The 20,879-nt window shown below is 37.5% G+C and overlaps 2 protein-coding genes and 1 pseudogene across 2 annotated transcripts; 1 reads left to right on the top strand and 2 right to left on the bottom strand.

Moving 5' to 3' along the window:
• Positions 1-942: 942 nt before the first annotated feature.
• Positions 943-18,410, top strand: LOC140860348 (uncharacterized; annotated as a pseudogene).
• LOC140860634 (uncharacterized) lies at positions 15,595-16,576 on the bottom strand. The gene is made up of 2 exons (XM_073263637.1): positions 15,685-16,576; positions 15,595-15,602 (listed from the first exon to the last, which is right to left on the bottom strand). Exons 1-2 carry the CDS (start codon positions 16,574-16,576, stop codon positions 15,595-15,597), a joined length of 900 nt encoding a protein of 299 aa, XP_073119738.1.
• A 30-nt stretch (positions 18,411-18,440) lies between the features above and the next one.
• On the bottom strand, positions 18,441-19,687 carry LOC140860349 (uncharacterized). The gene is made up of 2 exons (XM_073263323.1): positions 18,830-19,687; positions 18,441-18,667 (listed from the first exon to the last, which is right to left on the bottom strand). The coding sequence occupies exons 1-2, from the start codon at positions 18,963-18,965 to the stop codon at positions 18,444-18,446; spliced, it is 360 nt and encodes a 119-aa protein (XP_073119424.1). The 5' UTR covers positions 18,966-19,687; the 3' UTR covers positions 18,441-18,443.
• Positions 19,688-20,879: the final 1,192 nt, after the last annotated feature.

The following is a 20,879-nucleotide window of genomic DNA, read 5'->3' as shown; positions in this document are numbered from 1 at the left end:
TGGAAGGAAAAAAAAAATACAAAACCAAACAGCGCCAAAGTTTCGAGCACATTCGTTCAACCTTTTGGAAGTGCTCGAACACTCTAGCCTTACTTCAACGGTCAATTCCACAATCTAATCAAATTATCCACTGAAAATGGCTTTAACTTTCCACCAATTTTATCCCTCTCACTAATTGGCATCCTCCATTCATGGCCACTACTACTCTACAATCCTACCTCCATTTCTTGGCCAATAACTCCCCCACAAAACTGTTCAACTTCAAAACCCTTTATTGCTTCTCGATCTCCAAGAAGCTTGTAGTTTCCAAGAAACCATTTTGCGGGAAGAAAGGTATCGGGATCTCGAGATCAAGATTGATTGGCTATTGCAAAGCAAAAGGTGATGCTGACAAATGGAAGGCTGTTTCAAGTGTGCGGAGCGGGGAGAGTTGGGATGAGAGGCCTCCTTTTGATATTAACTTGGCGGTTATTCTTGCTGGTTTTGCATTTGAAGCTTACGCAACTCCATCTGTAATTTCTTTGATTATGTGATGTTTGTTTTCCTTGTATGTCTTCGTTTTGCTGTGAATTCTTTGTCAACATAAAGTGACAGACCAGTTGGAATAAATATCTCACAAATGCATGCTATTTTTGCCACTAAAGTTCATTAATTTAAACACGATTGAAGTTCCCGTGTCTGCTCATCAAGGTTCTTAACTTTGGGGTATGATGGAATCCCACCATATTAAAGATTGATGATTGTTTACTAGTCTCATCTTGAGTTCATTTTTGTTAAGTTCATTTTTTAGTATTTCATTCATCATTAAGGATTTTGAGGAACATTTATCAGGCTCTTGTGTTCTCTTGTCAAACAACTTACTAGTCCTTTCACGTATTTGAAGCCAATAGGTGGGTTCATTTAGACGCTTCTTCTTATTTTCTATTTTTATTGACATGAAAATGTGGGTAAGCGCGAGACGGATGCAGCTAATTGCCAGACAGTGTTCCTTTCAGAGTATGCGGTCCTTGGAATTTCATTGACTTTAAAACTTTTGTAATTCTTGATAGCTATAGTGGGGCATATATGGAATTCAACTGAGACGTCTTTAGATAATATGAATTGCTAAGGCTTTCCATCAGGTCTCTTGTCATGGTTTATACTTATCCTTGCATCACTATATTGGCATAAGAGTTATAAACAAATCTTACAGTCTTGCGGCTCTTGTAATAAGGAAATTCTTTTTTCTACGTAACAAAATTATGGCTTTCACATTCTTAAAAAGCTGTCTTTCAAATCTCTAAATCTCCCTCGTTATTTTCAGGTCATTTACCCGTGAAATTTATGATGGTCAATTGTTCCTAAAGCTAAAGAAAGGTTTCAACTTTCCTGCCATGGATCCATGGGTAGGCTAATTGCAGTATTTCTTTAAACATGAAAACGTAAATAGTTAGACCCATCATATTCATCAATTTTTAACTCCTTGAGTTACGACATCATTTACCCAAATTTCAAACCGTCCTCGTCTCTTTATTTGATTTAATGAGATGATTATTGCTGTTTTGTTTCTCAGGGAACTAGTGATCCATATGTGGTCTTGCAGTTGGATTGTCAGGAAGTCAAAAGCAAGATCAAATGGGCGTAAAATTCTTATAATTCTGCATACCTTTTTTCAATAGTTATAGTACCTCCATCACTGCTTGACACACCTCATATTCACCTAATGGATAAAAATAAGTAAAAATTTTCAAAATAAGTAACAATTTTCATGAAAGTTGTTGATTTTTGGCCTTCTGGTCACCCAAATTTAATTAATCTTTGAAGTTATCTGTTCACTTCTACCAGATAGAAAATGGTGGTTGGGAGCACGATCGGATATGGAGTGAACACCATGTCCTAGTTGATGTCTATCAACAGTCTACTACTATTTATCTTTTTAGTCATCGGGAGGTGATACTGGGCTGGTTATAGAATCAGTAACTGCCATATTTGTTGCATTATGTATTCCGATAGTGTCAAAGTCTATCCTGGATTATTTTATCCTTTATCAAATGTGTCAGGACGAAAGAACCCAGTTGGAATGAGGAGTTTATTTTGAATATCAAGCAATCACCAATGCACAATCTTCAGGTTGAAATAAATTCTGTGTTCAACTTTCCATTTTCTCTTTATGGAGTGATTTCTTTTGGGAACTGCCGTATATTGTTTAGTTGATATGTTTGCTCCCATAGAAAAACGGAGAAATTATGCTTGCCCTGGAATCATCTACGAACTTGCTGTTACGCATACACGGGAGATTGATCAAATATTTATCCTACTGGTATGAAACCTATTTTCTATGTTAAGAAAAGTGATGCCATATTTGCGAAATTAATTTCTTTCCTTCACCCACATCTTCTGTGCATGTCTTTCACTGGATATTGCTAAATATAATGTAGTATACTTTGTCGTGGGGAAAATTTGCGTTGCGTTGATGTTGATAGCTCATCCTCAAAACATTCTAATGGCCAAACCTCCTTTGTTTTGAATATCTATAACCTCATCATTTATTTCAGTGTTGTAAAGGCCAAAAAAATGATCAGGAGAAAAAATGTACTTAATCTATCTGTCCTCGGGTTAATTTATCAACAGCATGTTGTGTGCTTGCTTGTATTTTTGTCCTTGGGATGTCGTTATGCTAAATATTGTATGGAAAGAATAAAAATACTCATGATTGGTACTTATGTAAGATCATTTCACAGTGCTGGTTTGTAATGTGAGGTAATTCTTCTATTAAAATTTAAACTTTTTTAATATCAAGTATTCAGGTTGCAGCTTGGGATGCAAATCTTGTGACTCCCCACAAACGCATGGGGAATGCTGGCATTGATTTGGAAAAGATATGTGATGGTATGATATACACCACGTTTGTTACATGTCCAGTGTTGATCACCCTACCTAAAATGACGCCACTTTAACTCATTGTTACTAAAACAGGAATGCATGTAAATTATTTTTTGTTCCACCTATGATCAGATGAGCTTGGCTCAGTTTAGTAACCATTTTTCTATATAAGCTGCATAGTCGTTGAATTTGCCACAACTGTAAAGCTTATAGTGTAACAATCTGTATTTTACTGATAAAATCAAGTATAACCTCATATGGCAACCAATTCACGATATGAGGTTCATATTCTGGCATTTGCGAATTTGGATATGCTTGAAAAAATTGAGTGTAGGAACCTTATTTTTTAGCTTGGTATCAGTGGGACTTCTCTTTTGATAGGAAATTTACATGAAGTGAATCTCGAGTTGGAAGGAATGGGCGGTGGTGGAAAGATACAACTTGAGGTAAGTTGCTTGAAAACTGAGATTATTAAGCCAATCTTCAGGGTGCATAATGATTGAGTTCCAGATGCAACTATACAACTGTTCGATTGCTTTTAATTTTTTACTGATCTCTGCAAGCATGAAACTGTTCCCACATTAACTAATGAGACTTAGAACGAGATACTGAAATGCTTTAACTAAACAGCTGTAATGGGTCCTTAGACGTGCTGTAATATACATCTCTGTACTTTTTCTTATCAACGTGTTTCAGATAAACTACAAAAGTTTTGCTGAAATTGACGATGAAAAAAAAAATGGTGGAAGATTCCCGTTTTCACGGAATTTCTCCAGAAAAACGGTCTTGAACCTGCATTGAAGATGATTGCGGGTGGTTCCAAAACAGTACAAGTGCGGGAATTTGTGCAGTTTGCCTTTGTACAGCTGAAGTCACTTAATGATTCATATACTCAGAATGATTGGTTTTCGGGTAAAAAAATGTTTGGTGACTCTAATATCAAGACAAACATCTCTTCAATTCTGAATAATAATCCAAAGGATTCCGCAAATGAGACAAATCAAGAGTCTTCACATCCCGATAAACATTTCTGGAAGGAACTCGCGGATTCTGTTAACCAAAATGTTGTGCAAAAATTTGGTCTTCCGATCCCGGAGAAAATAAAGTGGGATGGTTTTGAGTTATTGAATAAAATTGGCTTGCAGTCACAAGAAATTGTTGAGATAGGTTATATCGAGTCTGGACTTGCGACTCCAACTAATCCAGAGACAGCTAATACTGGTACTATGACTGGATTGATTCCCAGTAACAACGCTCTGATAACTTTACCAGATATTAAGAAGGTGACGCAAGATTTATTACAGCAAACGGACTCCATTTTGGGAGCATTGATGGTTATAAATGCTGCAGTTTCTAAATTAAGCCAAGGAGCTGACCTTACAGGAAAGTTTGATGTCAAAGAAGATATGCCAGTTGATGACAAGGAGAGTGAATTAGCAAGTCAGCCAAATGGATTGGTACTGGACTAAAAAGAAGCTGAAGAGATGCGGGAACTTTTCTCAACAGCAGAGAGTGCCATGGAGGCCTGGGCTATGCTAGCCAATGCGTTGGGACATCCGACATTCTTTAAATCTGAATTCGAAAAAATTTGTTTCTTGGATAATGTTTCTACAGACACTCAGGTAGGTTTGAGTATATTCTTTATGCACCTTTTGTCATTCTCTTATTTATGAGGTAGATCAATAATGAGTAATGATTTCTGTGTGACTTTCACTGCCACATCTCTTAAACGCTTTGCTCTGTGGACAAAAAACTACATATAATTGGCTTCGCCTTTATTTCAACTATTTTGCCACCACACCGCTCTGCTTGACATCCAACACATCATCATAGGACTCTTTTTAAGTATATTTTCCCCACTTACAAATTTATAAATGCATTGTATTTTGGTTACATGGTGATATGATTTGAAATTAGACTTTTTAGTGATCATGTACTTTATAAGGGATGCAGGTAGCAATTTGGCGAGATCCCAGAACAAAAAGATTGGTCATAGCTTTCAGGGGAACAGAACAAGTAGGTTTGCTATTTTGCCGATCAGTGCAACAAGTTTGGTCTGTTTTCCTTGCTGATGTGCTGACATTTTTTCCATCCAGACAAGCTGGAAGGATCTGCGGACAGATTTGATGCTAGTTCCTGCGGGGTAATGCATTGATTTAACAAAAAACCCTGCTTTGTTTTCTTTCAATCACGTATTTGCTGTGTCAAATGCTTCTCTTCAATCCATTAACCTGAACCTGTTGTAAATAAATGTGAAGTACTTACCTGAGAAATTTCTGATGACAATGATGCCTTTAGAAGCATTATATTTGGAATCTTGGATACTGCTTAAAGTTACTATTGCTGATCTTCTGTACTGCTTCTACAGGCTAAATCCTGAAAGGATAGGTGGTGATTTTAAGCAAGAAGTACAGGTACTATTTAGGTTGTTAGCTTCAGTTTGGCAACTGCATTTATTGGACCCACGGATATTGGCATGCAATTGTTCACAATTGCTTCATAAATCTGCAGGTTCATAGTGGCTTCTTGAGTGCTTATGATTCAGTTAGAACAAGATTGATCTCGCTCATTAAACAGGCTATTGACTACCGGTATATCCCATTTTTCTTATCTGGAGTGTTCTCTTTTGAAGACCCAAACTCTTGATCTGCCAACCAAATTTGTGTCGAATTAATTATATTACTTTTCATAGGCAACTTGCAAAAAAGCATAATTAAGGACTGCCACTTTGAATTGGAAGTACAGGAAAAAACTTAACTCTTAAATGTTGCTCTTGTTCTGAATAGCCATCATCTTACATGTGCTATATGTTAGAGGTGATTCTTTGGAGATGCTCCCGAAGTGGCATATATATGTGACTGGACATAGTTTGGGGGGTGCATTGGCTACTCTTTTGGCTCTTGAATTGTCGTCAAGTCAATTGTCCAAGTTAGTTCCTCTTCCTTCCGCTCAATAGATTATATATCACTCAGACTCAGTCCTCTTTTTTATTTTAGTTTTGGAACTTCGGATGTGTTATTGACACTCTTTGTCTACGGATTAGGCGTGGAGCTATTTCCGTGACCATGTATAATTTTGGGTCTCCTAGAGTCGGAAATAAAAGTGTTGAGAAATGGAAGTAAATATATTATTTGTACAGAATTATTAGGAAATATTTTTACCTTATGTGTTGAGTTATTTTAGGATAGCTAATATTCTGTCATTAAATTTAGGCTTGCTTGTTGTGTATATAATGAGGCACCTTGTAACGTTATTTCATAGAGAAAAAAATTATTGTTAATACAGTCAATAGAATGTTCTTTGTTTGTTCATGTTTCTTTGATATGGTCTGTCAACATGGTATCACGTAAGGCTTTGACAACGTGGACCTGGTGAAGAAACAATCCTTTTAGGGAAAAAATCACAGTTGTGCGTACCTTGTGAAGAGGCGATCACACCTGGGCATCAAATCCGAAGCACCTGCAGGCCTGAGAAGACGCGAAAATGTCTGGAAGGGGGGAAGAGAAGGGCTCGGAAGACGCTAACCAGGTTATGGGCCCAAAAATACAAGAGCAGTATGCAGTAAACCCTAATGGGCTTGAAAACTCATTGGTCCATCTTACCATTCATAAATTGAATGGAAAAAATTTTCTAGAATGGGCTCAGTCCATAAAATTAGTTATCGATGGTAAAGGAAGGCTGGGATATCTGACGGGAGATACAAAAGAACCGCAGAAAACAGATCCAAAGTGGAATTCATGGAAGTCCGAGAATTCCATGGTGATTGCGTGGCTGATAAACTCCATGGATCCGCCGATTGGGAAAACCTATCTATTCTTGCCCACTGCGAAGGATGTCTGGGAAGCCGTGAGGGACACATACTCTGATTTGGAGAATTCCTCTCAGATTTTTGAGCTTAAAACCAGGCTGTGGAATTCAAAACAAGGGAAAAAAAGTGTGATTGAATACTACAACGAGATGCGAACTCTATGGCAAGAGTTAGATTTGTGTTATGAAGATACTTGGGAATGCAAGAATGACAGCGTTAAATACCAGAAGCGCATGGAGAACGATCGAGTATATGTTTTTCTTGCTGGACTAAATCGAGAACTAGATGATGTTCGTGGCAGAATTCTGGGGAAGAAGCCTTTGCCATCACTTAGTGAAGTATTTGCTGAAGTAAGAAGAGAAGAGGGCAGACGCAGGGTCATGTTAAACGACAAGACTTTTCCTGCGACTGAAGTTTCTGCCTTGGTGTCCAAAAATACTAGCAGGTTCCCTGGCAACCAGCAGCTTCGACCAGGCCAAAAAGGAGAGGGAATCAGGTGCGAATACTGTGGCAAACCAAACCATACAAAGGAAATTTGTTGGGATTTGCATGGTAAACCACCAAATTGGAAGCCAAAATTTCCCAAGTCAAAGGGTCGTGAGTCGAGAGCCAACCAATCTGGAACCGAGGATGAAGTTGCTGCCACCGCAGGGACACCTTCTTTCAGTAAGGAACAGCTAGACCAATTGTATAAACTTTTCCAATCTACACAGTTTTCTAAATCCACCTCAGTGCCACCCTCTAGTTCCCTAGCTCAACAAGGTAATATGCTTCAACATATAGCCTTTTCTACATGCATTTTATCCGAGAATCCATGGATTATAGATTCCGGGGCTACTGATCACATGACAGGTTCATCTAGGCTGTTTTTCTCTTACACCCCATGTGCAGGAAACAAAAAAATAAGAATAGCCGATGGCTCTTTATCCCCAATAGCTGGAAAAGGGTCAATCACTATTTCCGAAACCTTGAATCTTCACAATGTTCTTCATGTCCCCAATCTGTCTTGTAATTTATTGTCGATTAGTCAGTTAACTCGAGAACTTAATTGTTGTGCTAAATTTTCTCAAAATTCATGTGAATTTTCAGGATTCGGACTCGGGGATGATGATTGGCAGTGCTAGGGAGAAAGGGGGACTTTACTACTTTGAGAAGTCTGACTCGCATGGACAAGCACAACAATCTAGCATGGAACCAAGTTCAAGTACTGATAATATCATGTTGTTACATCGTAGACTAGGCCATCCAAACTTGCCATATTTAAAACATGTGTTTCCAGCTTTATTTAAGAATAAAAGCTTTTCTGAATTTCAATGTGAAGTGTGTCAGTATGCCAAACATCATCGTACCACTTTTCCAGCACGATCATATCAAGCATCTACACCTTTTTCTCTTGTTCATAGTGATGTTTGGGGACCATTTAAAACTCATGCAATTTCTGGAAAAAAATGGTTTCTCACATTTATTGACGATCATACACGAATGACATGGGTTTACTTACTCTCTGAAAAGGCAGAAGCTGAACGAGTTTTTAAAATATTTTATACTATGGTTCAAACACAATTTCAGAAAAATATCAAAGTATTTCGAAGTGATAATGGGAAAGAGTACTTTAATCAACTTCTAGGGGCATTTTTTCATGAAAATGGGATAATTCATCAAAGTTCATGTGTCCGAACTCCCCAACAAAATGGTATAGCAGAAAGAAAAAATAGGCACCTCCTAGAAGTGGCTAGGTCTCTCATGTTCACTACTGGAGTACCCAAGTACTTATGGGGAGAGGCTATTCTTACTGCTACCTATTTAATTAATCGAATGCCATCTAGAATCCTTAATTTTAAATCCCCTTTATCAATGTTTAAAGATTGCTTTCCCACGTCACATTTAGCTTCTGATTTACAGCTTCGGGTGTTTGGATGTGTAGCATTTGTTCATCTGCATGATCGAGATAAATTGGATCCTAGGGCACTAAAATGTGTTTTTGTAGGATACTCCCCTACAAAGAGAGGATATAAATGTTTTGATCCTCGAACAAAAAAGTTCTTGGTGACAATGGATGTCACATTCTTTGAGTCACAAGCCTATTTTACTCCTCTTCAGGGGGAGAATCTACTTGAAGATTCGTTTCCTAGCCTTGTTGATGTACACATGAGTCCTAGCCTTGTTGATGTACACATGAGTCTAGACCCACCAGCACCAGAGTTAGGGTCCACTCATCAAAAAACTGAAACTGGGAAAATGTTTGACTATGTCTATGCGAGAAGACAACCTCAAAGGAAGAAAGAAGGCCCCATGATTCCACACGACCATGAGTTTGAACCGAGGAAAGAATCTGATGCCTTAGTCTCTCCTGATCCAGGTAAGAACTCTGATCTATCTCATAATATTATTGAGCCCCCTGTCACCCTGGATATTCCCATCGCACTTAGAAAAGGTACTAGAGCATGTACCCAACATCCTTTGTCTAACCATAAGACTTACCAGAATATCTCTAAATCCTATTCCAGCTTTATCTCTCAGTTGCATTGTGTAGAGGTTCCTAAGTCTATACAGGAGGCTCTATCTGTTCCACATTGGAAGGAGGCTGTGCTTGAGGAGATGACAGCGTTAAAAAAGAATGCAACCTGGGAGCTAATGCCTTTACCGAAAGGAAAGCAAACAGTGGGTTGTAAATGGGTGTTCAATGTGAAACTTAACTCTGATGGGTCATTGGAGCGGTATAAAGCCAGACTTGTTGCCAAAGGATTTACTCAAACATATGGAATTGATTATCAGGAAACTTTTGCTCCTGTAGCTAAATTGAATACAATCAGAATTTTACTCTCTGCCGCTGTGAATCTAGATTGGCCGCTGCACCAGTTGGATGTAAAAAATGCTTTTCTTAATGGAGAGTTGGAAGAGGAAGTATATATGGATGCTCCACCTGGCTTTGAAGATCAATTTGGAGGAAGAATATGCAAGTTAAAAAAGTCCCTCTATGGACTAAAACAGTCGCCACGGGCATGGTTTGAAAAATTCTCCAGATCAGTCAAGAAACATGGCTACACCCAAGGACAATCAGATCACACGATGTTTGTGAAGCATACCAGTGATGGAAAGGTGGCAGTTCTGATCGTGTATGTCGATGACATAATCTTAACAGGAAATGATGACATTGAAATAACCAGACTAAAGAAATGCCTTGCATCAGAATTTGAGGTCAAGGAATTGGGTCCTTTGCGTTATTTCCTGGGAATGGAAGTTGCCAGATCGAGAAAAGGAATTTATGTTTCACAGAGGAAGTATATCCTAGACTTACTTGAAGAAACTGGGATGACCGGCTGCAGACCCAGTGATACTCCTATAGACCCGAACTTGAAATTGGGAAATGTGACTGAAGGAACTCCAGTGGAGTTAGGGAAATATCAAAGACTTGTAGGAAAATTAATCTATCTTTCTCACACACGACCCGATATTGGATTTGCTATGAGCATGGTGAGTCAATTCATGCACTCACCTTATGAGGAGCATTTGGAGGCGGTCTACAAGATCTTGAGATACTTGAAGAGTACTCCTGGAAAAGGTTTATTGTTCAAAAAGTGTAGTCAAAAGAGCATAGAGTGTTTTACAGATGCTGATTGGGCAGGATCAACGGTGGATAGAAGGTCAACTTCAGGATATTGTACTTTCTTTTGGGGAAACTTGGTCACTTGGAGAAGCAAAAAACAAAATGTTGTGGCAAGAAGTAGTGCTGAAGCTGAACTGAGGGCTATGGCAAATGGGGTATGTGAACTACTTTGGCTTAAGAGAGTTCTTGAAGAACTAAAGTTAGAAGTACAAGTTCCAATGAAACTGTTCTGCGATAACAAATCAGCCATCAATATTGCAAATAATCCAGTCCAACACGATAGAACTAAACATATTGAGATTGACCGTCATTTCATCAAGGAGAAGTTGGAAAGTGGTGTGATATGTATGCCTTTTGTTCCTACTGATCAGCAGATTGCTGATGGCTTAACTAAAGGTCACTTTCGACCTAAGTTTGAAGATTTCACGAGCAAGTTGGGCATGTTGAATATCTTTGCACCAACTTGAGGGGGAGTGTTGAGAAATGGAAGTAAATATATTATTTGTACAGAATTATTAGGAAATATTTTTACCTTATGTGTTGAGTTATTTTAGGATAGCTAATATTCTGTCATTAAATTTAGGCTTGCTTGTTGTGTATATAATGATGCACCTTGTAACGTTATTTCATAGAGAAAAGAATTATTGTTAATACAGTCAATAGAATGTTCTTTGTTTGTTCATGTTTCTTTGATATGGTCTGTCAACAAAAAGATTTGCTGAAATATACAACGAGGTTATTGTACTTTTCAACCAACTTTAGACAGACTTGACATTATTTGAAATATTATATGTAGCTAGTCTTCCATTCTGAAATTGTTTAAAAATCTTAGTAAAATGACTGATGGCTCTGCGTTAGAGTTGCTTGACGATTTTTTAATTCATTTGTTTCTCTGATGGCAGAAAGTGAAGGATAGTTGACGAGTGGTAAACCACCGGGACATAATCCCAACAGTTCCACGTTTGATGGGCTACTGCCATGTAGCTCAACCTATATATCTGGCAGCGGGAGCTCCTAGAAATGCAATGGTGAGTAATGGACTGTAAAGATATTCGAAAGTTTGCTTTGAAGCGTCAAGAAATTTACAATAGTAGTCGCGCCAAGACATAAATAAACTTTTTGCAAAGACCGTTGGAATCCATCATCGTTTAGTTTCAAACAAGTTTACCTTTCCCCTCCGATTTTGAGGAAACTGTATGATACAATGTTACAGGAATTTGTTGATCTTTTGGAGGAAGGATACAGAGGCGATGTTATTGGCGAAGCAACACCTGATGTTCTTGTCAGTGAATTTGTATGTTACTCGCTCATTCTTCTCCACAAATGATGTTAACTTCACTCGACCAAAATTATAGTAAAAGATAAATTATAACACCCTGATTTTTATCTAGTTACATGAACACTCCTGAAGTTTGAATAATGCTAGTTCCTGAGGTTTCTTAAACTTAGACGATCACGAGGTTTGGTAAACCATGTTTTAGAACAGGGTTTTAAGTAGTGTAATCATACATCTACCGGCATTCAAGGATGATGCTATTTAGTATTCAAACTCCGGCATTTGTTTATATACCCAGACCAAATCTATGGGTTTCCCTACATATTCCTGAGGTTTCTTTTGGTGTAAATAATTGTTAGAACTCAAACATTTTTGGTACGTTTTGATGTGCATACTGCATATTGTCCTGTCCAAGTTAACTTAGTAGGAATGTAAAGCTGATTGCTGCAACTAAATCTTTCATGTTGAAGATTTGAGAGAAGAATTTAATCTTATTTCCACCGAATACAATATTTATACAAGTAAAGGACACAAATCAATCACCACAAAATTAGGACTAAATCTTAGCTAAATTCCATAATTAATCAAATATAATCTAATCTAATCTACTCTATATTTACAGTAGAATCAATTCCTAACTTTGTTCCATTATTCTACACTCCCCCTCAAGCTGGGCATAGATATTGTACATGCACAGCTTGTGACTAAGTTCTTCAAAGTTAGTTCTTGGAAGAGCTTTAGTGAGTATGTCCGCTGTTTGTGATTTTGTAGAAATATGGATCAATTGTATAATTGCCTTCTCAACTTTTTCTGAAATGAAATATCAATCGATCTCGATGTGTTTCGTTCTATCATGATGCACAGGGTTCTTTGCAATGCTAATGGCAGCTTGATTGTCACAGAACATCTTGATAGGTTTTCCTGTAGATATCCCCAATTCTTCCAGCAATCGATGTATCCATATTCCTTCACAAACACCCAGAGTCAGAGATCTAAGCTCAGCTTCTGCGCTACTTCTTGAAACTACAGATTGTTTCTTACTTTTCCAGGTCACAAGGTTTCCCCAAACATAGGAACAATATCTAGATGTTGACCGCCTATCTGATATGTCTCCTGCCCAATCTGCATCTGAGAAAACTTCAACATTTCTGTCATTATTCTTTTTGTACATCAGTCCTTTCCCTGGTGTCATTTTCAAATATCTCAAAATTCTCTTCACAGCTTCCATGTGTTCTTCTCTTGGATTGTTCATAAATCGACTTACAACACTAACCGCAAATCCGATATCAGGTCGAGAATGTGAGAGGTAGATAAGGCGTCCTACAAGTCTCTGATAGCTTCCCTTATCAACAGGTGCACTTTCCTCTTCGGTTCCCAACTTCTTAGTAGAGTCCATCGGAGTGTCTGCTGGTTTACATCCAAGCATGCCTGTTTCTTTGAGTAGATCTAGGACGTATTTACGTTGAGAGATAAATATGCCTTTCTTCGATCGAGCCACCTCCATACCAAGAAAGTATTTGAGATATCCAAGATCTTTGATTTCAAATTCCTCGGCTAAATGTTTCTTCATTTTTGAAAGTTCCTCATCATAATCACCTGTTAAGATAATGTCATCTACGTACACTATCAAGACTGCTATTTTCTTGTTTGATGAGAACTTAACAAATAGAGTATGATCAGTTTGACATTGAATGTATCCTTGTTTCATTACTGAACTTGCAAACCTGCCAAACCATGCTCGAGGTGACTGTTTAAGCCCATACAGGGACTTGTTGAGTTTGCATACCTTGTTATCCTTGAAAGATGTTTCAAACCCTGGGGGTACCTCCATATAAACTTCTTCCTCCAAATTTCCATTGAGAAATGCATTTTTGACATCAAGTTGATGTAAAGGCCAATCCAAGTTAGCTGCAAGAGAAAAAAGAACTCGAATAGTGTTGAGTTTGGCCACTGGGGCAAAAGTTTCTTGGTAATCTACTCCATAAGATTGAGTGAAGCCTTTGGCTACAAGTCGAGCTTTCAATCTCTCAATACTTCCATCGGCCTTGTGTTTAATGGTGAAAATCCACTTACATCCAACCGGTTTATTTCCATGAGGAAGATCAGAGATAACCCATGTGCCATTCTTTTCCAAAGCTTTTATTTCTTCATTGACTGCCTTTCTCCATTCTGAATTCTCCAGGGCCTCCTGGATGGAATCGGGAATCTGTACACTATCAAGCGTAGTGACAAAAGCTTGATAGGAAGAAGATAATCCATCATAAGAAACAAATCTGCATATAGGATGATTAGTGCACACTCTAACACCTTTCCTCAAAGCAATTGGAATGTTCAAATCATCAGTATAAGGTGCTGGATTTTCAAGACCAAACTGACCAGTAGCTTCTGTACCTGAGTGACTTTGAGAAGGACTTGAACTCGGCTGAGATTCCTGGTCAAATGTGGGAAGAGCTGGCTGCTCTATTATCCTCTCGGGTCTTCTTCTCCTCGTGTAAACATGAAGCTCATTATTTGCAGTTTGCGTTGTTTGAGAATGGCTAGGAATCTGATTTTTAGATGGGCTTGTAAAAAGATGACTTTCAGGTATAGTGGTTGCTGGAACGTCTGAAATTTTATCAATAACTTCAGATTGACCACTGATAATGGGCAGAGAACTGAAAGGTGAAGGAGTGGAAGATAATGGTGAGTGATCCTCAAGATTTATGGTCTCAAAAAACTGATATGCTCTCAAATTCTCCCCCTGCATAACAGTTTTGGTATAGAAGGATTGGTGCTCAAAAAATGTTACATCCATAGAGTTATAAACCCTTTTGGTAATCGGAGAGTAGCACTTATATCCTTTTTGGTGTGAGGAATACCCTATGAAGATACATTTGATGGATTTGGGGTCCAATTTACTGCGATGTTGCCGATGTATATGAACAAATGCAGAGCACCCAAATATTTTTGGATCCAAGTTTGAGATGATTTTTGTATGTGGAAAGACTTGGAGAAGGGATTGACGAGGTGTTTGGAAATTAAGGATTCTGGATGTCACTCGGTTAATGAGGTATGTGGCTGTAAGAACTGCTTCCCCCCAGTAATGTTTAGGCACGTGAGTGGAGAACATGAGAGACCTTGCTACCTCCAACAAATGCCTATTTTTCCTCTCAGCAATCCCATTTTGTTGTGGGGTATCAACGCAAGAACTTAGGTGGATTATTCCCTGACTCAAGAGGAAGTTTCCAAGAGCTGAAGTGAAATATTCTTTGGCATTGTCAGTTTTCAAGACTTGGATTTTGGTTTGGAATTGAGTTTGAATCATGAAAGTGAAATTTTGAAAAATTTGACCAACTTCTGATTTTTCTTTCATCAAGAATACCCAAGTCAATTTGGTGTGATCATCTACAAATGATACAAACCACCGAGCTCCTGTTATATTTTTTTCCTTTGAGGGACCCCATACATCACTATGAATCATGGCAAAAGGGTGAGAAGGTATATATGAAATTCTGGGATAACTACTACGAGTATGTTTCGCATACTGGCAAGTCTCACAACTGAAATATTTGGGATTTTTATTGATAAATAAAGATGGAAACAATTTTTCTAGATAAAAGAAATTTGGATGTCCTAGACGATAGTGCCATAACATGATTTCACTATCTTTATTGACATGAGGACCTAAGTTTGGCTGGCTCTTAGATGAGGGAGAGTTTGAAAAATGACCTTGGTCAACCAAATTTTTTGATTTATGACCTTTTTTCAAAAAAAATTTGCAAAATAACCTTCAAATACAAAGGAAATGCAAAAACAAAACAAAGAAAAAAAATTGAGAATGTTATATTTCCAAATCATGGTCAAACGGAGGTTATTTAGTTAAATAAATCCTCTTAGATGACACACAACTTGCATTTTGAGCTTGTCTTCTGCGAGGAGTGTCAACCTTGAGGAAATAGAGTCCGGAGCTCATCTCAGCACTGACAATCATCCTCCCCGAATCCAATTCCTGAAATTCACACAAGTTGGAGAAAAATTTAGCTTCACAATTGAGATCATGAGTTAATTTGCTGATTGATAATAAATTACAATCCAGATTAGGAACATGAAGGACAGAATTCAGATTCAGATCCTTTGCAACCATGACTGAACCTATTCCAGCAACTTTTGAGAGAGATCCATCAGCGATACGAACTGTATAATTCTCATTACGGGGGCTGTAGTCATGAAATACAGTTCTATCTCCCGTCATATGGTCTGAAGCTCCAGAATCAATAATCCATTGTTGACCGTGTTGCTTATTCACTGTAAAGGCATTTGATAATTTACCTTTATGTGCCAACATTCCTGTTCCAGAAGTTAGATTACTCGCAGGATTTTGATGTAGGAGTTTCTGGAGCATATCAAGTTGTTCTTTAGTGAAGGGGCAGCTTTCAATTTGGGCTGGTGTCTCTTCTGCAGCAGTGGTATAATGGGCACGACTTTCCTTTTCCTTGAATGTTTTACGTGGCTTCCAATCAGCTGGTTTTCCATGAAGTTTCCAGCATGTTTCTCTATTGTGTCCAGGTCTTTGGCAGTTGTCACACCATGGTCTCCCCTTTTGCTGGCGATTTTCACTATAGCTATTTGGTGAAGGCCCTCTTGCTGCAAGGGCAGATCCTTCAAGTAATGGGGCAGGGCTTTGAGTTCCCATCATAACCTTCTTCCTACTTTCTTCACGACGAACCTCTGAGAAAGCTTCCCTGATCTTTAGAAGAGGTTTGGTCCCCATTATTCTCCCTCTGACTTCATCCAGATTTTTGTTCAGTCCAAGAAGGAATTTGAAAGTGCGTTTCTGCTCCACAATTCTCCGATACAACTCTGTATCATTAGGACATGTCCAGGAGTGAACTTCAAGCAAGTCAAGTTGCTGCCAATGTCGAGAAAGAGTGTTGAAATATTGGGTAACAGAGAGATCTCCTTGTCGGAGGTCATGGAGTGCAGCTTCAATTTCAAATGTTTCTGAGGTGTTTTCGGAATCCGAGTATGTTTCCTTCAACGGCATCCCATATTTCTTTTGCGGTTGCATAGAGTAGGAAATTCTCTCCTATATCATTATTCATTGAATTGATTAGCCAAGACATTACCATGTGGTTTTCAATCTTCCACACTCTGAATTTTGGGTCTGTCTTCTCAGGTGCAGTGACTTCCCCCGTAAGATATTCGTCCTTGCCTTTCCCACAAATATACATCCATACGGACTGCGACCACTGGAGAAAATTATGCCCGTTGAGTTTGTGACATGTGATAAACAGAGAAGAGTTTTCGACTCCTGCGTGGTTCACCGCTGAAGTCGGTTCTGTTTTGGAGGTCATCTCACGAGTTGGGCTTTTTGTTTCAGCGGCCATGTATGAAGGAGGCTAGGGTTTTGAGGGTAGGTTCTGTCTGATTTTTACGATGAAGAAGGCTAGGGTTTTGAGGGTAGGCTTTGATACCATGAAGATTTGAGAGAAGAATTTAATCTTATTTCCACCGAATACAATATTTATACAAGTAAAGGACACAAATCAATCACCACAAAATTAGGACTAAATCTTAGCTAAATTCCATAATTAATCAAATATAATCTAATCTAATCTACTCTATATTTACAGTAGAATCAATTCCTAACTTTGTTCCATTATTCTACAGGATGCATCAAAATGTAAATTTGGGATTTCTTTAGGTGGGATTTACAAAATTACTGCCGGACTTTGCCCCTCGACTTAAAGCTTTTGGTATGGATTGTACATGAAAGCGGGAGATCCCAAGTTCCAACGCACTTTCCTCACGTTTTCCCTTTGATATTTCCGTTATTGCTTTTAGTTTGCAAAAAATTATTGGTGGTCCACTGTTCAGCAACTTAAACTTTTGGAATGGCTTGGTAATAAACTACCAGATTATAAAGAAATTTTCTTTACCATTTGTAAGCATTGCAGGTTGGTTTTTCCGACTGTACGTTATGCTAATGTTGCATCCTTTTTCATTTTGTGGTGGAACAGATGAGAGGAGAGAAAGAACTCATCGAAAAGATATTAAACACAGAGATTAACATATTCCGATCAATTCGAGATGGAAGTGCTCTCATGCAGCATATGGAGGATTTCTACTACATTTCATTGCTAGAGGTAACCTTTTTCTTCACCAGTGCCATATCAAAATGCCTCATCTTTTGAAATTGTAGATTAACATAATACCTTCTTGTCACAATGTCAGAATGTGAGATCCAACTATCAGATTGTTGGCGGGACAGAACCTGTGACAGATCAAAAGCTATCGATTTGAATAGAATGCACATTTCACGACATCAGCAAAACGAGTATAACTGTATTGTTCCACACTGGTCGGATCATTTTACAGTTCACTGCTGTGGATTTTTTTGGCTGCGTCAGCTGCAAGCGTTGCTTAGCGGGTGGTTCATGACATCAAGGTGTACAACTAATATTGTGGGATGCGATCAAGGATTCTTCATCGTGCTGTGGGAATACTAATTATGTCGAAGTCCCTCAAGTCAGGTTCGAATACAAAAGTAGTCCCCGCGACTGCTACGGCCTATGAATACAGCAATACCCCCAACCCCCACACCATTGTTGGATGATTTTGCCTTTTACAAGTCCATGCCTTCTTCTTCATTATGATCTTTATGAAATTGAAGCATACATGATTTTCGAAAAAGTTAAGTTGATAGTTTCTGTAATCTGTTTACGACTAAATCAATGTGCTTGAACTTGCAAGGTACTTGAAAATTCACACTCAGGAGATAAGGTAGAAAATATGATGTAGGCCAATGTACTGACAACAATATTGCATATGTAGAGCTTATGCTTCACGCTTGATGTAACATGAGACACAACCTTAACTTTATTACATGTAATTTAACAATATGATATGCCTTAGTATCTTGTTTGGCCAATTTTGTTGTTTAATTTCTTCCCGTGGCTCATAATTCTCAGGCTTTGTCTCAGTATGTCCACCTCTCTTTGCTTTTTGATTTCTTGATCTTCCATGGATGCTAACTTTGCTTCAAGAGATTCAATCCTTTCTTCCTTGACTTTCAGTGCTTTCTTGTGCTCTTCTGGTATATCTTCTTCCTTTCTATCCCAACAAAGCCTTTCCCCTACAAAAAAAATAAAGATGAAAAGAGAACCGATCACTTCTTCTTGTAAATATAATAATCACGTTGTTCAACAATTTAGAGCTAAAAAGTAGAAACTTTATGCAAAAACCAAAGACAAAATATGAACGTGGTTGATTTTTATTTAATTATCAATTTTTTTACCTCCATGTGTCCTTTGAATAAGCTCATCAAGCTCAACTTTTATAGCAAAATAAAGCTCTTTCCATTTCTCCAAAGTTTCATCTCTCTTCAATATCTCCCACTCGATGTTCAAATTACACCTTTGGCTCAAATCCATCGCCCCTACATTTCTTTATATGCAATAGTACTTGGACGACCTCTCTTCTACAAACCTCATTCTCAGTTTCTTCATCTCTTCTTGCAATCTTCTCTTTTCCCTCTTCCACTTCTCTTTCTTGACTGCAAAATCAATCAATTGTTCCTCGTAAACTCGGCTCTCAATCTCTCTTATGGCCATGATCTCATTGATCCCACCTCGGAGAAGCCTGATCTTGTTCTTCAAACCTTTCACCACATTTTCACTTGGAGTGCTTGTATTTGGTTTGAGAACTTCCCTTTATTCTTGATTTTGGTTTCTCCCTGTTGGAGTATAAATGGTGGCCAGATTTTCCTTCCTCGAGTTCAATTATTGTGTGTGGAGTTTGAAGAGACAGAGAGATACGTGGTGATCTATATATATTGAGTTGTCGACTCACAAGTATTTGAATTACTTTGATGACTATTATTTATGAATTCATGACAAATACATTTGACATTAATTAATTTAGAAAGGAAAAACGGGTTATTTTTCATGACAAATACATTTGACATTAATTAATTTAGAAAGAAAAAACGGGTTATTTTAGAAAAATCGGAAATAGAGGTTGTTTGGCTGAGCTTATAAGCTCTATAAACTGTTTTGGAGTTTATAAGCTCTTAAATTTTGTTTGGTAAAATTTTTTTCAAACAGCTTATAAGCTGTCAAAATAAACTGTTTGACAACTTATAAACTGTTTTTTAAAAAATAAAGGTGACCTTACTTTTTTGAAAAAGATCTTTTTCTAACATTTTATCTCTCCAAAAGTTTCTTGAATATTTTCATAAATCTCGATCATATCATTCAACAATTAAATATTAGATATTATTTTAAAAAAATTTCCAAATCACATAGATTTTTCTAAATTAAAATATTAAAATAGTTTATTTTTTTAATATAGGTTAATTTTAAAACTATTTTCGTATATGTATAACTCGAAACATTATCTCCATAGCATTATATCATTTTTGATAATTTTGACAACAAAAAAATCTTATAATACCAAACATATCAACATCTTTAAGTTGTTTAAAATAAGTTTACCCAAACACTTTAATAACTTTTTTTTTTAAATAAGTCCCAACAACTTATAAGCTCATAACTGTAAGAGCTTATAAGCTCTTTTTAATGATTTTTTTTTTCTTATAATGGGTCTCCTACAATTGGAATTTCTCTATGTTATGTATATATGAACGAGATTCACTCTGTACGACCATTGGATCTCAAAATAAAGAACGAGCCGCTCATAAATATACGTAGAACTCATATGATCTAACAATCTTTAGATGATAATAAAATAAAATATAATTCAATGCGAGGAGTATAGGTAGTGTTTGGAAGAGTTTTTAATAAACATTTCTCGGCTTTTTCTTAACAAAATTTCACAAAATTTCAAAATTTTATTAAAGAAAAGCAGTGCTTCCAGAAACTCTCCCAAACACTGCCACAATCGTCTCTTTAGTTGGTAATTAATGTTTGAGCCTCCCAAGCAGTGACGCTTCCTTCTCTTGCTCTATTATTAGTAAAAGTCCTCTCCTTCATTCACTCAATCATATCATTTATTGTAAGGTCAATAATCAATGGAGTGTGTGACCCATGCATATTTCAAAATTTGGACATCTTTAAAACAATATATAAATAAAAATGAATTAACAAAATAACCACACTCACTTATGGTATAGAGAGAGTAGCATTTATGATTTTTCCAACAATTTCTAATATGATTTGGAATTTAAAATATGTTACCTCGAGAAAATATTTCAACCCGAGCCCGTTTATAATGGGTTTACCCGATATGACCCAACAATGTCAAGTTTCAGCCCAATTTGGGCTATGTGGGACTGTGACCAGGGCTGATCATTATGGGCCGACCCGAGCTGGGCCTAATGGACTGCG

The sequence above is a fragment of the Henckelia pumila genome, chromosome 4, assembly GCF_033568475.1.
Source record: "Henckelia pumila isolate YLH828 chromosome 4, ASM3356847v2, whole genome shotgun sequence".
Taxonomy (NCBI): Eukaryota; Viridiplantae; Streptophyta; class Magnoliopsida; order Lamiales; family Gesneriaceae; genus Henckelia; species Henckelia pumila.
Note: the sequence above shows the minus strand (reverse complement) of the source record. Positions and strands in the feature narration are given on the sequence as shown.